This window comes from Photinus pyralis, unplaced genomic scaffold (genome assembly GCF_008802855.1).
Source record: "Photinus pyralis isolate 1611_PpyrPB1 unplaced genomic scaffold, Ppyr1.3 Ppyr1.4_unclustered_Scaffold1492, whole genome shotgun sequence".
Classification (NCBI taxonomy): Eukaryota; Metazoa; Arthropoda; class Insecta; order Coleoptera; family Lampyridae; genus Photinus; species Photinus pyralis.
In genome coordinates this window covers 7,100-20,243 of record NW_022171028.1, presented here as the reverse complement: position 1 = coordinate 20,243, position 13,144 = coordinate 7,100, and the positions used below count along the sequence as shown (strand labels likewise).

The 13,144-nt window shown below is 33.2% G+C and overlaps 1 protein-coding gene across 3 annotated transcripts; it reads right to left on the bottom strand.

Moving 5' to 3' along the window:
* Positions 1 to 2,233: 2,233 nt before the first annotated feature.
* LOC116181636 lies at positions 2,234 to 6,695 on the bottom strand. Of its 3 annotated transcripts, none has more exons than XM_031502017.1 (7): positions 6,048 to 6,695; positions 5,778 to 5,993; positions 5,426 to 5,605; positions 5,229 to 5,378; positions 4,935 to 5,176; positions 4,696 to 4,858; positions 2,234 to 4,639 (listed from the first exon to the last, which is right to left on the bottom strand). In XM_031502017.1, the coding sequence occupies exon 7, from the start codon at positions 4,413 to 4,415 to the stop codon at positions 2,316 to 2,318; it is 2,100 nt and encodes a 699-aa protein (XP_031357877.1). In that variant the 5' UTR covers positions 4,416 to 4,639; positions 4,696 to 4,858; positions 4,935 to 5,176; positions 5,229 to 5,378; positions 5,426 to 5,605; positions 5,778 to 5,993; positions 6,048 to 6,695; the 3' UTR covers positions 2,234 to 2,315. The 3 variants fall into 3 exon arrangements, with proteins under 3 accessions (XP_031357877.1, XP_031357880.1, XP_031357879.1); XM_031502020.1 differs by having other exon boundaries at positions 6,048 to 6,227; XM_031502019.1 differs by lacking the exon at positions 5,778 to 5,993.
* Between the last annotated feature and the right edge of the window lie 6,449 nt (positions 6,696 to 13,144).

Sequence of the window (13,144 nt, the reverse complement as noted above, 5' to 3'; positions counted from 1 at the left end):
GAAGATGTACGTACCTTGGGGCGATTGAGGACCAATCTGGCGTCGAAAATAAAATCTATGCCAAGGAGGGGTCCGGGGAGGACGTAGATGTCGTTGGTATTACCTCGCGCTCGAGGTTTCTGTCACTTAAGCAGTTGCTGCACATTACCCCTGGGGCTCCACAACCGTAGCAATGAAGTGGTGGTTTTGCGATTTGTGTGGTGGTGCTGGTGGGATGTGGTATCAAGAGGTTTAGGGGTTACCTTGTCGCTTCCGTTTGCAACATTCCTCTCGGACGCTTTCTTGGGATCTCGAGACGTCGAAGTACCGTTGGACGGCTTACCGGAGGTATTGGTGGCGGCGGGCTCTAGCCACGTGTCCTCTACAATCTACAAGCTGTTTATGCTCGAGGAAGAGTTAGGTGAATGAGGCGAACTTGATGCGCGGAACGGCCTTACGAAATCGAGGACGCAACATCTGAGCTAGAAGGCCCCGTTTGGTAGCTCATCTCGGAGAATCTTCGCGATTAGGGTGCGTTTCTCGCATTCACAAACCTTACTGTGGAGTGTGGGTATCTTTTTTAGAAGCAAAGGGTTTCCTCAGGATCTGGTCCGGTCAGAAGTTCTTTAGAAGCGGGTGACTTCGGCGAAAGTTGCAACAGTGCTTTTTACACTCTGCCACCAGGTTCGCTCTAGTAACATGATTATGCATCGGAGCGCGTTCTATTCGCTAACTCGCGCTCGCAGTCACGATTCAGTTTATATACAAAAATAAAAATATAAAAAATAACAATAGTTTATTTTTAAAGTGGCGGCCAAAACTAACTAGTTAAAAATCTAAATGGCCGCCATTTTGAAAAAAAGAATCTTGCGGTTAATTTTTTATACCGTTGTCTTGGATTTTGGCAAATTTCATTGTAATAACAAAGTTATAATTTTTTTAATGAAAAATACAAAATTGAGCCACCATCTTGGATTTTGACTGATTTGCTGGGCCAGGATTAATAATAATAATGATAATGAATATGTTAAAATAGACACTTTTCACAATAAAATGCAGAAAGAATCATTTGTGTTACAATTTTGCAATCAGAATTTCTGACGGCAACAGTCAGCGGTTGTCACATTATGTCAGGCGTTGTGGCGAAAGGTTCAAGCATTGATGTTGCAACAAGACTACGCCAGTGATGCAGAAATTCTGGTGTGTGTGTTTTTTTGTTTTTTAATAACACGGTCTACACCGGTTTATCATGTAATTTATTAATGTGTAACTACTTCTGTGAAAAATATTGAATAACCTAAAAACTACGGGGTTTAGGCATAGGACACCTCTTATAAAAATTGAAGAGCATACAAAAGAATATCGAATAGAGAAATAAAATAGTGGTCGTTCCATTTGAAAAAAAATAGTTATACATGTATAGAATTTTAAAATATGGAAATTTTTATTTTTTTGTGAACACCCTGTATCGCTAAATTCCACTTTCTCATTACCAAAGTGTTGCCTTTTATTCAGATTAAGATTATTGATCAAATGTTTTTCTTAACTTTAACATCAAAGTCGCTACGATTTATTAAAGTGAAGCTGGCTTATATTCGGAAAAAAATTAATATTTTGGCAACATTGACAAAAAACCAAACAGTGAATAGGTGTCCATGCATAGGTTAAAAATGACATCGAATCAGCTAAAAATATATAGGGTGTTCCATTTAAAAAATCATTGACACCGTAAAAATGGGTCAACCTGTACATTATAATTAATATAATTTCTGTAGACGCGCAACCATCTACAGTTGTCATTTGCACAAAAGGTTTTTGAATATTTTTCACCCGGTATGAGCTAGGAAAAACCGACGCGCTGTTGCAAGACCCTGTGTATACAGTGTTGTTCATTTAGAAGTAGACATAGGGTTTTTCTATGTCTACTTTTAAATGACAAAAACCTTTCTGAAAGACGTTTAAACTACCCAGCTAGCATGGTGACGTCAAAATGACGTGAATTTTTAGTCATCAAAGACGTGATTAATCACCTTATAAAGACGTGTATAGAACGTGATTATGACGTGAATATGGCACAGACCAATGACGTGATCTGTTGACGGACCAATGACGTGATCTGTTGACGTACCGCTGACGCTATTAATCACGTCACATAGACGTTATATTTGACGGCATTTTAACGTTATATCTGACATCACTTTGACGTGATAGGTCACGTCATCTAGTGCGTGAATTTGGAATAATAAAAAAATAGTAGGAATAAACTGTATATATTTAAAACTTACTTAGTATGTACATTTAGAGTGCTCTTAACATATAATCTTAATTATAATACATTAAAGTGTATGTAACAAGGGCATTGAAACAAAACGATGATCTTTGTATGGGAAAACAATACATTTCCCATTAACATTAGATAATGGCCAACTTTGTAACTCTGACAGCTTATCAACAACATGTATATTTAATGAAGATGAACTGAATGGATAATCATATAAACAAGAATACGAAGAAAACATTTTGCCTATTATTACCAGACTCCCATCAGAATAACATATAAAATTGTGTATTTGAATAACTTTTTCCTTAATCATACAATAACTGTCAGCATTTGACAATGAAGTTACTGAAAATTGATAATTTTTAAAGTAAACTTTTTTGAACTGTTTATATCGCAACTGTAACATTAATGAAAGTACTGGTCCACAAAAATGTTCAATTTGTGGTTTACCATTAACAAAATTTGACGTTTTGCCGTCATTTATTAGAAAATTAAGCTCTTGTAATCTATTGCATATTTGTATCAGTGGTTGTTTTGGACTCTTAATTAAACGTTTTAATTGGCCTAGAAAGTTTTCGAAAGGAAATGCAGAAAAATTGTCAAGTGCGCCATATATTGCCACATCTGTTGGTAAATGAATTAAATTGTGAACATTAAAAATTAAAAACTCTGCATCATAGATTTGCTCACTGTGCTGTACAAAATTTTTTAAAAGTTCATAAGCTGCTTCACATCCAAAATCCCTGATATGTTTTTCCGAGCACAAAATCACTATTGCTGCATGAAGCAATAAAAAATGTTCATGTACTGATATGTTTATTATTCCAGGAAGAATAACAGGTCCAAGATATAAAAGAAAAGTTCGAAATTCGGTTGCCTTAAAACGAGCTAATTCGGATAAAGAACGAGGCTTTCTATTTATTTCTGTTGGAATACAATTCTTTAGGTGAACCATTTTGTCAGACAGAATTTCAACTGACCTGGAAGGTAATCTGACTCTATAAATACCACTAATCCAACAGTTGAGAAGCTTACGAGTTACTCCTAAACAAACATTATGCATATAATCAATTGGAAATGAAGTTACCAGTCCAATGTTTAATTGCAATAGAGGAGAATCATTTAAATGATGATCTTCATCTAGTTTTAATCGAAAACTCTCATCTGTTCTTAAGTCTGCATTGATGTCATTTAAAATAACTCTACCTTTATAATAAGTCCCTGCCACAGTACATTTTTCACAAGAAGAGTACCCTCCATGTGATTTGATACATTTTAAGTACGATCGTGCTGGTGCATCACACACAAAACAATTAACTGATACTTTAAAACTCTTACTATTAAAGTTAAAACCGTTTTGAAGTAAGGAAGTTAATTCTTTAATAAAATCTTCCAAATAATCATTAAGTAGTTTTGGCTTTGATACTCCACAAAATATTGCAATTGGAAATGGCGTTTTCACATTAAAATTTTGTATAAGTCCTAAAATAGGCCATAATTGCATATTTGAGCTTTTGAAAATTGGTAAACCATCAACATTAAAAATAAGGTTTATTGTATCATCTAAAAAGTTATTAGAATGTATCGAAAGTAACGCATGTAAAGAATTTTGAATGCCCAGGTAGATTAAATCTCCATTTTCCAATTTCCGTATATTAAATTTTGAAGGGGTTTTTAAAAGAGTTCGAGAATCAAGCGGCAACTCTGGATGAAAAGGGGCTAATATGTGAAGAAGTGAAGTTATTGCTGTATGAGGGACACTTGGATTTGTAACAGCCCATGTTCTAATGGCAGAGGTTATTGAATTTAAAATCTTATTTTCCTTTGAAGTAGTAGCAGGAGAAAGATGGTCCATATTTTCAAAAGTATTACAATCATTACTAATATCAGATACATTAGAATCATCACTAATTTCATCAGAACTCAAAGTGAGAACTTCTTGATTAGAACTTTTAACATTGCTACCCTCAGTTGCAACATTAGGAAAAGTTGAAGTTGAGGTACAAGGTACATTTTCTTGACAGACCTCAGATTTGCTGACTTTGTTTTGTGAACCAATAATTTCATTAACATCATTTTCAGCTCTTCGATATAATTGCCTCTTACTCACAAAAGATTTTGTTTTGAACTTAATTCTACGTTTAGGAATGTTCATATTAATCTATTGTATTTTAATAACTAAAGTAAAAATACTAAATAACTAAAAACTACTAAAATTAGTTTTAACGTTTTCTTGAAATAAAAAATATTGTATTGTCAAACCTTAAACATTTCTTTTTGCTTCTAAGGCTAAGCGCTGTGGTGCATGTTTCAGCCATACTTTGATACAGTTGTTTACATCTATCTCGAGTGTGTTTGGCAGAGACACCAAAACTGCAGCTGAAAGATAACATTATACTCCTAAGTTTAAATATAGTTTAAATCAAAATACATACCTATAATGGCTTTACAAAGTTTTAAGGTAGAAAACGCTTTTTTGTTCCCTCTGGAGCCCAAAAAACTGTATCGAACAGCAATACCATTGGTAAAAACATAACGTAAAATGGTATTTGTTTTTGATGTTATGTCACGACCACCAATAGTAGACATATAAGAACTCTAAAAATAATAACATATTACTACACACACTACATCTAAAAGTATAATTAGCAGCTTGAATAGAAATATTGCATACCAATGCAGAAAGGTTAGTCTCCTGCGTTAAATATTCTTCAATCAAATCAACTTCTTCCAGATTCTCAATGGGGAAGTTCACAGGCAATTCTGGTTGGTGATGCAAATTTGTACTGTCCAATTGGCTGGGTTTATTTTTTAAAATATGCAATATTTCATCATTTTGTTTACTTAGTTGTTCGTTTTGCCTTTTCACTAAGGCAACTAATTTATATAACTGTTTAATAGAAACATGTAAATTATCTAAAACAAAAAAAATATGAAATGAAGGTTATATTCTGTATAAATTCCTTACCATCAATGTTCGATGTCTCACGATCTGGTTGTTCCACAGCAGCTACCGATGTCACTGATGGGGATGGTGAACAGGATACAGTACTTCTTGAAGCAATACTCTGAACAGATAAAACTCGCAGAGGTGATCGAGTAGTTGGAGTCGTAACACCTATAACCCAAAATTGTAGTTATTGCAGCTTATACAAAAATACTTACAATGACTTATTCTAGGAGGTCGTTTAATACTCGACACAACTTCATCATCCTCATCTGCACTAGATGAGCTTATACGTCTATGCTTTCTTTGCCGCTTTTTATCTTGCTCAGTATCGGTCGTTTGCACGTCAGAAGTTGTTTCACATCGTTGTAATTTTTTTAAAGATTTTTCTAATGCATCTGAAAATTAAACACCTAGTTTAGTACACATTCAATGAAAAAATAAAAACCCCTTGAATTATAAAGGGGCTGCAGTATTTAACAATATCGTAAAGTTGAAAAAAGTGCAATATAAAAAATTGTTCGAAATATACTGTAGACCCTAGACAAGTGGTTCACATCAAATACCCACCACATTCGAAAAATTTACGTTTTACTGCGTAAGCCACCCAGGTGTTTTCATCAGGCTCTTCCCCACACGACAATGCTTTATTAAGAGTTTTCGAACTTTTATAAGGTGGCCACCACACATGTTTCTTGTGGGGAGACATCCACGTAGAATGAACTACAGCAATTTCATCGACAGCATCATTGTCAAATTCAATTCCAATAAATGACATTTTAGAAACTACACAACAGTAAGGATTACAAGTTGCACAGAAAAATGTAATCATAAACTTACCTTTTATTAGTATCACTTTACGAAAAAGAAGTATATCGATCACAAATCCACAAGATAATGGTCACTCAACAATACGATGCGAAACGCTTAAATACAAACCACAATTCATATAAATTAAAAGTGATGCAACACACAAATAATAAAATGGCGTTGTGATTATCACGTTCTTTTTCGATGGAATGTTGTTGATGTTGATTGGATAAAATGCAGTCACGTGCAAAAAGTGCACGCGTGTGTCTCGACATATCGCGAACTTGACCGAACACACCTATACCGCAGAACAATTTCAAAAATTAAGCGGGAAAAATTTATTTAACGAATATATAGGTTAAATTTTTTTCATTTTTACTACCTACAAATAAACAGTTATACTAAATATATCTTTTAGTTGTCACAAAAATGTTATTAGATACTGTTATAGAATAAATAGGATAGCTATAACTTCAATTTTACATTTCTTTCAATTAAATCATCAAAAACTTCAGATAAATTCCTTTAGAACAATTACAAAAAATGACGTCAAGAAGTCGTCTCATCACGTCATATAATGACGTCAAAATAATGGTCAGATAAATGACGTCAATATGACGGCCCGTCTAGGTCACTTGACGTCGAAGTCATTAAAATGACGACATGTTCACGTTCTTCTAACGTCAGCTTGCTAGCTGGGTGATATCGAAAAATATATGCGACCGCCCTTAATACTATCCTGATATGTACGGAAAGTAGGTAATATATCGAAGATATGCAAAGTACCAATATTTTTTAAAATAATGATAAATTGCAAAATATTTCTTTGATAACGGATTTTTTCAATTTTCATCAAAAGTTCGCTAATCCTTCCATAGGAATTTTCTCTGATTTGTTCTATAACATCTGGATCAATATCATTTGTTACCATTGAATTTGTATTGTTATAGATTTGATATTACAATCTCCACCCAAATCTAATTTTAAATTCTATTGTTTTGGTTTTTTAATTTAAGTTTCCAAATAATTCCAAAAGGAACTAATATGATGTTTACGTCTTAATATATCATTAAATTCTTCTCTTCAGAGTTTTCAATAATGCTGTATAAAATTTTCAATGCTTCCGCAATTAATTTCATCTATATAGATCTTCACATATTTTACAATAATTGACGTATATATTATATGTTTTCCTAAAGTTGTGTCAATAATTTTAAATTTCCGAGAATCACTTGTAATTAATTTTGATACCTTTATTTTTTTCACTACATCTTGACTAATTGACCCTGATTCTAGAAATATATCTATAATTTTTTATATAAATCTATAAGAGTTTGACAAAGTTTATTTAAATGAATTAAATAATTATACATATTTTTAAATTTTAATATGGTAAAACCACCATAAATTTTACAAAGAACTTTGATCTTCTCCATAATGAACAGTTCTCGAGTAATAATCGGTTGATTTTATTTTTCCCAATTTGAATCTAGTGAAATTTTAGATAAATCACAATAATTTTCAGAGGGAACAATGTCAAAATGATCTAAAACTCTATAACTTCTTCAATACAGCGCAAGTTAATTTTATGCTCTTTCATTTATATCAAAAAAATGTCTTTAATTTTTATAACCACAAGGAATTGTATCATAATTTGGAAGAAATACTCTTTTATCATATCGAAACATTTCTATTTATTAAATTTTTAGTTTTTGAACATCTAGTAATTTGATTACTTTCGATTAATTTTATCATAATTTCACCATTTAACTTTTGTGATCCAGAGTAAAACATTTAATTTTTATTACATATTTCTCATTATTTTTACCCTCCTTTTTCTCGAAATAATAGCCTTTATGACCCGGTGAGACTAAATCAACAATATAATTATTTTTATCTAATTCGTCAGTCCATTCTCCCAATCTGTTTTTACAGTATTTTGATCATTATCTATAAATAAAATATTGAATACGTGACATAATAACATACAGCTTCTTTTAATTCATGAAGTTTTTGATACAACTAGCATTTGATTTAGTAAATGCAGCTATGAAAACATTTGTACAAGCATTATTTTCTATATTGCTTATATGTTATCTGAACAATTTCATAATTTAAAAAATGTATATCTATTGTTTTTAATCTATCATCTAATAGTATATGGTAGAATCTTCGAAGATCTGTTACATTACCCATATTTTGCCTTTATCCAATTTCCCCCATAAACTATTTAACTATTTAAACCAATTTTCGCAATAGCTTTTTACCAGGATTTTCTTCTTTTTTACTAGGATCTAAGTCAATATTTAATTTTTCTTTGATATTTTTTATATAATCTTCTTTACTACTAGTCATTTTTCCAAGGACTGGTTTCTAATTTAATCTTCATAACCATTCATGACCAACAGTGTAATAATCATAAAATTACACTGTATAGGATACAAACTACAAACATCAATATATCATATTTTAGTATGTTCTTTCCATCTGTTTTAGCTCTTGATTTTGTATCTGTTCTTCCTCCAAAAAATGCTTCTCTAGGATTTAATGGATTCATTTTCTTATGTGTTTCTGATTTTAACCACTCGCATTCTCAAATTTCTATCAGATTAACACTTTCTTTTATTTTCTTGCTTCTCTCTATTGTTTTTTGATACAAATCATCCATTGATTCTCGTTTTCTATTAATGTTTCTACTCGGTAAAATTTTTGACAACCCTGCCAAAAACATCCGTGATGCTGATAAATCGTATTGGTTTCCTTATCAAAGCCATCTACTTTATATGATTTTTATTTTTGTACAATTATATTGTTATCTATTTCTTTATTATGGCCTCTACAAATAACAGAGTTAAAATCCTCAGCACAGATAACGTTTATTTGAATATTTAATATTTCGTCAACATGTTTTATATCACTTTTAGTAAATCTTCCTTATTACATTCACATAATCTGTTACATAGTATAGTGACCAATTCGTTCCGTAATTTATATTTATCTCTCTAACGCCCGGTTGCAAGAAAGCGAATTATAATCGAAATCCAAGATTATTTGCCCAATCCGAGATTAAACAAAAATTTTGGTTGCATGATCAAGTATTGGATTAAACTAATCTTGATTATTCTAATCTAAGTTTATTCCTACTATAATCCCTGATTACGTTGGTTTTGGGTTGCATGAAGCTGTAATCCTACATTTGTCATTGATTAAATCAAAATTATTCTAATTCGTCAAATCGGAGAATTAAACTGGAATTATAACGACAGAACTAGGGAATGCAATTCCGCGGCAAAATTTTGATCCCGGTATTTGCGGGATCGTTTATGTTAATCCCGCGGGATCCCGCAAAATTTTAAATGTATTGGGAAATATGCAATTTTGTGCGGATTAACCGAATATTCTCCAACAAAACATATCGTATTTCCCGGAAAGGATGCGTCACATCCGCTTTCGGCCTCCACGTTTATCTGGATTTCTAGAATATTCACTACAATTAATACAGCCATACTGTACTACTAAAGTTTTTATAAACCATCGACGAGTATACAGGGTGTTTTAAATTGAGTAGGATGATTATCTCTGTTATTGTTGAACTACGTACAGATTCGGTTAAATTGGCAAAGTTGTGTAGTTTTTGATGCTGGTTGATATTTCGACGCGATATTTTGAAAAAATAATTCGTTTCGTAGATAATTGGAGAAAAAGTGAAAATCGCCATTTTTAAAAAGGTCAATATTTTAGTAACAAAGAGAGCTATCGAAGAAAGTTTCAAATAAAAGTTGCAGGATTCGATCGTATAAATTAAATGAACGTAGAAAAAAAAATTTCAAAATGGCGGTTTTCGAGATATTGATTTACGGACGACCTGTACGTATCTGCACTTCTCCGTTACGCGTTTTATTAATAAATTTTAAACAACGTCGTAAATTTTGCAATCCCGCAAATCCCACGGGATCCCGCTTAATTTCTGTACGGGATTAATCCCGCAAAAATGCTGCGGGATCCCGGTATTTCGAGATCCCGCGATCCCGGTATTGCATTCCCTAGGCAGAACGTACAAATGTCAGATAGGTACATCATTATCAAGTCTGGAAAGCGACAATGATGAATTGGTTTTGCCTAGGCCAAGACTTTTTAGAGACAGGGCAAATCCAATGGAAAATTATGATGATCTCGATTTCAAACAGCGCTTCCGATTTTCAAAGACCCGGTACGGAAAATGTTGGACCTTGTTGGGGAGAATTTGAAAATGAGTATTGGGTTTCGATGCAGACTTGAGAGGGCGTTAGCAATTTTTCTCCAAGTATCATTTTTTTTCTCGCACAATGGTCCATTTGTTACCTTACTTTCTACTATTGTTGAAAAACTGAACTGTATAGGTATATTATTTTCTTATCATCAGTTATACATAAAGAAATTATACAATAAAATTACAATATCTATACTAATTATAGGTACTTACTAACCTTTTGATCGTTTCTAATAGAAACTCTTTCTCTACCTCTGTGTAATTTTTGCACTTCTCCTTCCTCATTTTTGTTGATGTGATCCGTAACCGTGATCAACAGATTTAACACTACGCTATCACCTCACAAACGTCAAATTAGTGTTGTGTCAAAATAGGGGTGAATTCACAACGACCTGGCGTTGGATTATAATAATTCTAGAATTTCAAAATCTAAGATTCGATTAAGTACGAGAAACCCGATCGTGGACTAATCTCGGCTTATATGTAACTCCGGATTTCCTAATTCATGTATATTCCAACCGTCTTGCAACCGGCCGCTAGTCTAATTTTTTTTATTTCATTATCTGTCAACTCCCTTTTTAAGAGTATATTAGTTTTATAAGTTAGAGCAACAATCACAGTTCTAGGACAAAATAAACTATCACAATTTTTTATCTGTGTTATACACCTGTTTGTCTTTAAATTTTCAGATCAATTAATAATTTTTCATGTTATCAAAAATCTCTAAAAAAAAAAAAAAAATAATAATTTTTCTTCCTTTTTGCACCTCTTGGTATTGTTATCGTTTTTATACTAAAAGTTGTTTGTGAATCATCAATCGTGTTATCGGATGTTAATTTTTTAATTAATGCAGTTATATTTTCACGTGCGAAATTTTTTTTGTGAAATACAAATTCAAGCTTTTATACGTACAAGGGGGAGTACAAAAAAGTAGCAGAATTTAATTTCAAAGAATAAGAACTACATCAAGCGACATCTAACGGAGGAATTTTACAACACTTATTACAGGGTGTTTACAAATAAATTTTTTACGTTACCAACTTCAGTTCGGTGAACATATTGGCGAATCTTACAATTTCCTAAAACCCTTCAACACTCAATAATTCCCTCGAGGGCGCAGATCATAATAACTCTTAAAATTAAACGACTTTATCAAAAAAGTATTTACTCGTAGAATGCTTTAAATGCCCTGAAAAGCTCTCCCTTGGGACCGTAAGCGACTCAAGGACTCTCGAAAACTGATCCAAACTCTTCATGCGTTAAAGACTATACGTTCTGAAAACTTTGATTGAGTGTTAAATACTGTAAGGTATCTACAGATCCTAGAAGATACAGATCTTGGCAGGAAAAACTAACAGAATCTGATAAATGTATAGGTTTTACGCCTTCTAATAGAGTCTAGAGAACCTACCGAATTGTGAAAAGCACAATCTATAGAATTTATTGTTGTGTAAACAAGAAGGTTTGTTCGGGCTCGGTACCTATAATAATAATGGGCCACCCTGTATGTGGAATATCAATTTGTTTATATGTAAAGTTGGTTGCTGGTCTTTGAACAGGGAATTAGTTTCTTTGATTTAAATTTGAATATTTATACATTGTTTTGTATAAGAATTGTGAAGTTTGTTCCTTTTAAAATTTATTGTCTTGTAATTTGTTTATTTACTAGCAAAAGTGAAATTGCGTATTAAAGGGTAGAAACACTTGGTCTTATTTGCGTGTTGTATTAAAAGGTTTATCTGGCCATTGCGATAAGAACAAAAACAAAAAACGTTCTTATCGCAATGACCAGATAACAGATAACACAACGCGCAAATTAGTTTCAAGATGAACACGATAAGAAAGCAACAAGTGTGAGGTAGTGAGGTAGAAAATAAACGCGAATTGAAACCTGTGGTGTCAATTGTGGGAGAATGTAAATTATCAGAATAGTGTTGCTGTTGCGACGTTGTTATCAGAGGTTAGTTTGGGTACATTTTTTTAAAGTTTGTTTTAGAATTGCTAGACTGAGATTTGATGATTGAGGGTGTGGTTTTTGCTGTAAACACGAAAAAATGTCAATAAAAAATTAAGCTTCACCCTTGTCCACATTACTTGCAATTAGTTACGATAGATAAAGGTGTAGTTGCGGTTGGTTAAACCCTTTCATTCTAAAATAACAAATTGTGTTTTGTTTGGCGCTTTTAGGGACTGCTCGAGTAACTTATTTGAGGCTGCGTCCCATGTTCGGGATATTATTCCGGTTGCCCGGGAGATGGTTTCGCTGATTGCCTCCAGACACTCGTGGGTGGTGTAATGCAATCTTCTTATGGCGTCTGAACTCACAAATGATATGAAAATACCTGAAATACAGGAATGGAATAGTTCAATGAGAGGGGGTCGCCAGCATCGTTTTTAGTACGTTTCAGTGAATTTCGTCCTTTTTTTTGGGGGAATTCTTGGCACTTGTGCAAAAATGTCTTGCTTAGTAACAAGTATCGAACATCGACATATTAATAAATGGACTGCGCGCGCCAATGCTAAACACGGATACTGCAGGTGAGAGAGAAGGTAAAACTACGAGGGCAAGCTGTCTCTTACGGTTACGCATCTCATTGGTTCTTTCAACAGGAGCGATCGCGACCGCAATCAAATTAAATTGAAAGAACCAGTCAGATGCGTAACCCTAAGAGACAGGTTGTCCTCTTAGTTTTCCCTTCTCTCTCACTTGCAGTATTCGCTTTTATCATTGACACGTGCAGTCCATTTACTATGCCGATGGTATCGAAGGGAGCATGCTCTTGACAGAAAATGCCTAGATTTCGATTTCAGCCTGGATCTTTCTATGCTAGTGTTATTGTTTTGCTTGAGCGGTTATCGTTATCACATACGACGACCT

What these genes read in the sequence shown, in the direction of transcription:
- LOC116181636 (XM_031502017.1), bottom strand. Translation starts at nt 4,415, where the DNA reads ATGAACATTCCTAAACGTAGAATTAAGTTCAAAACAAAATCTTTTGTG.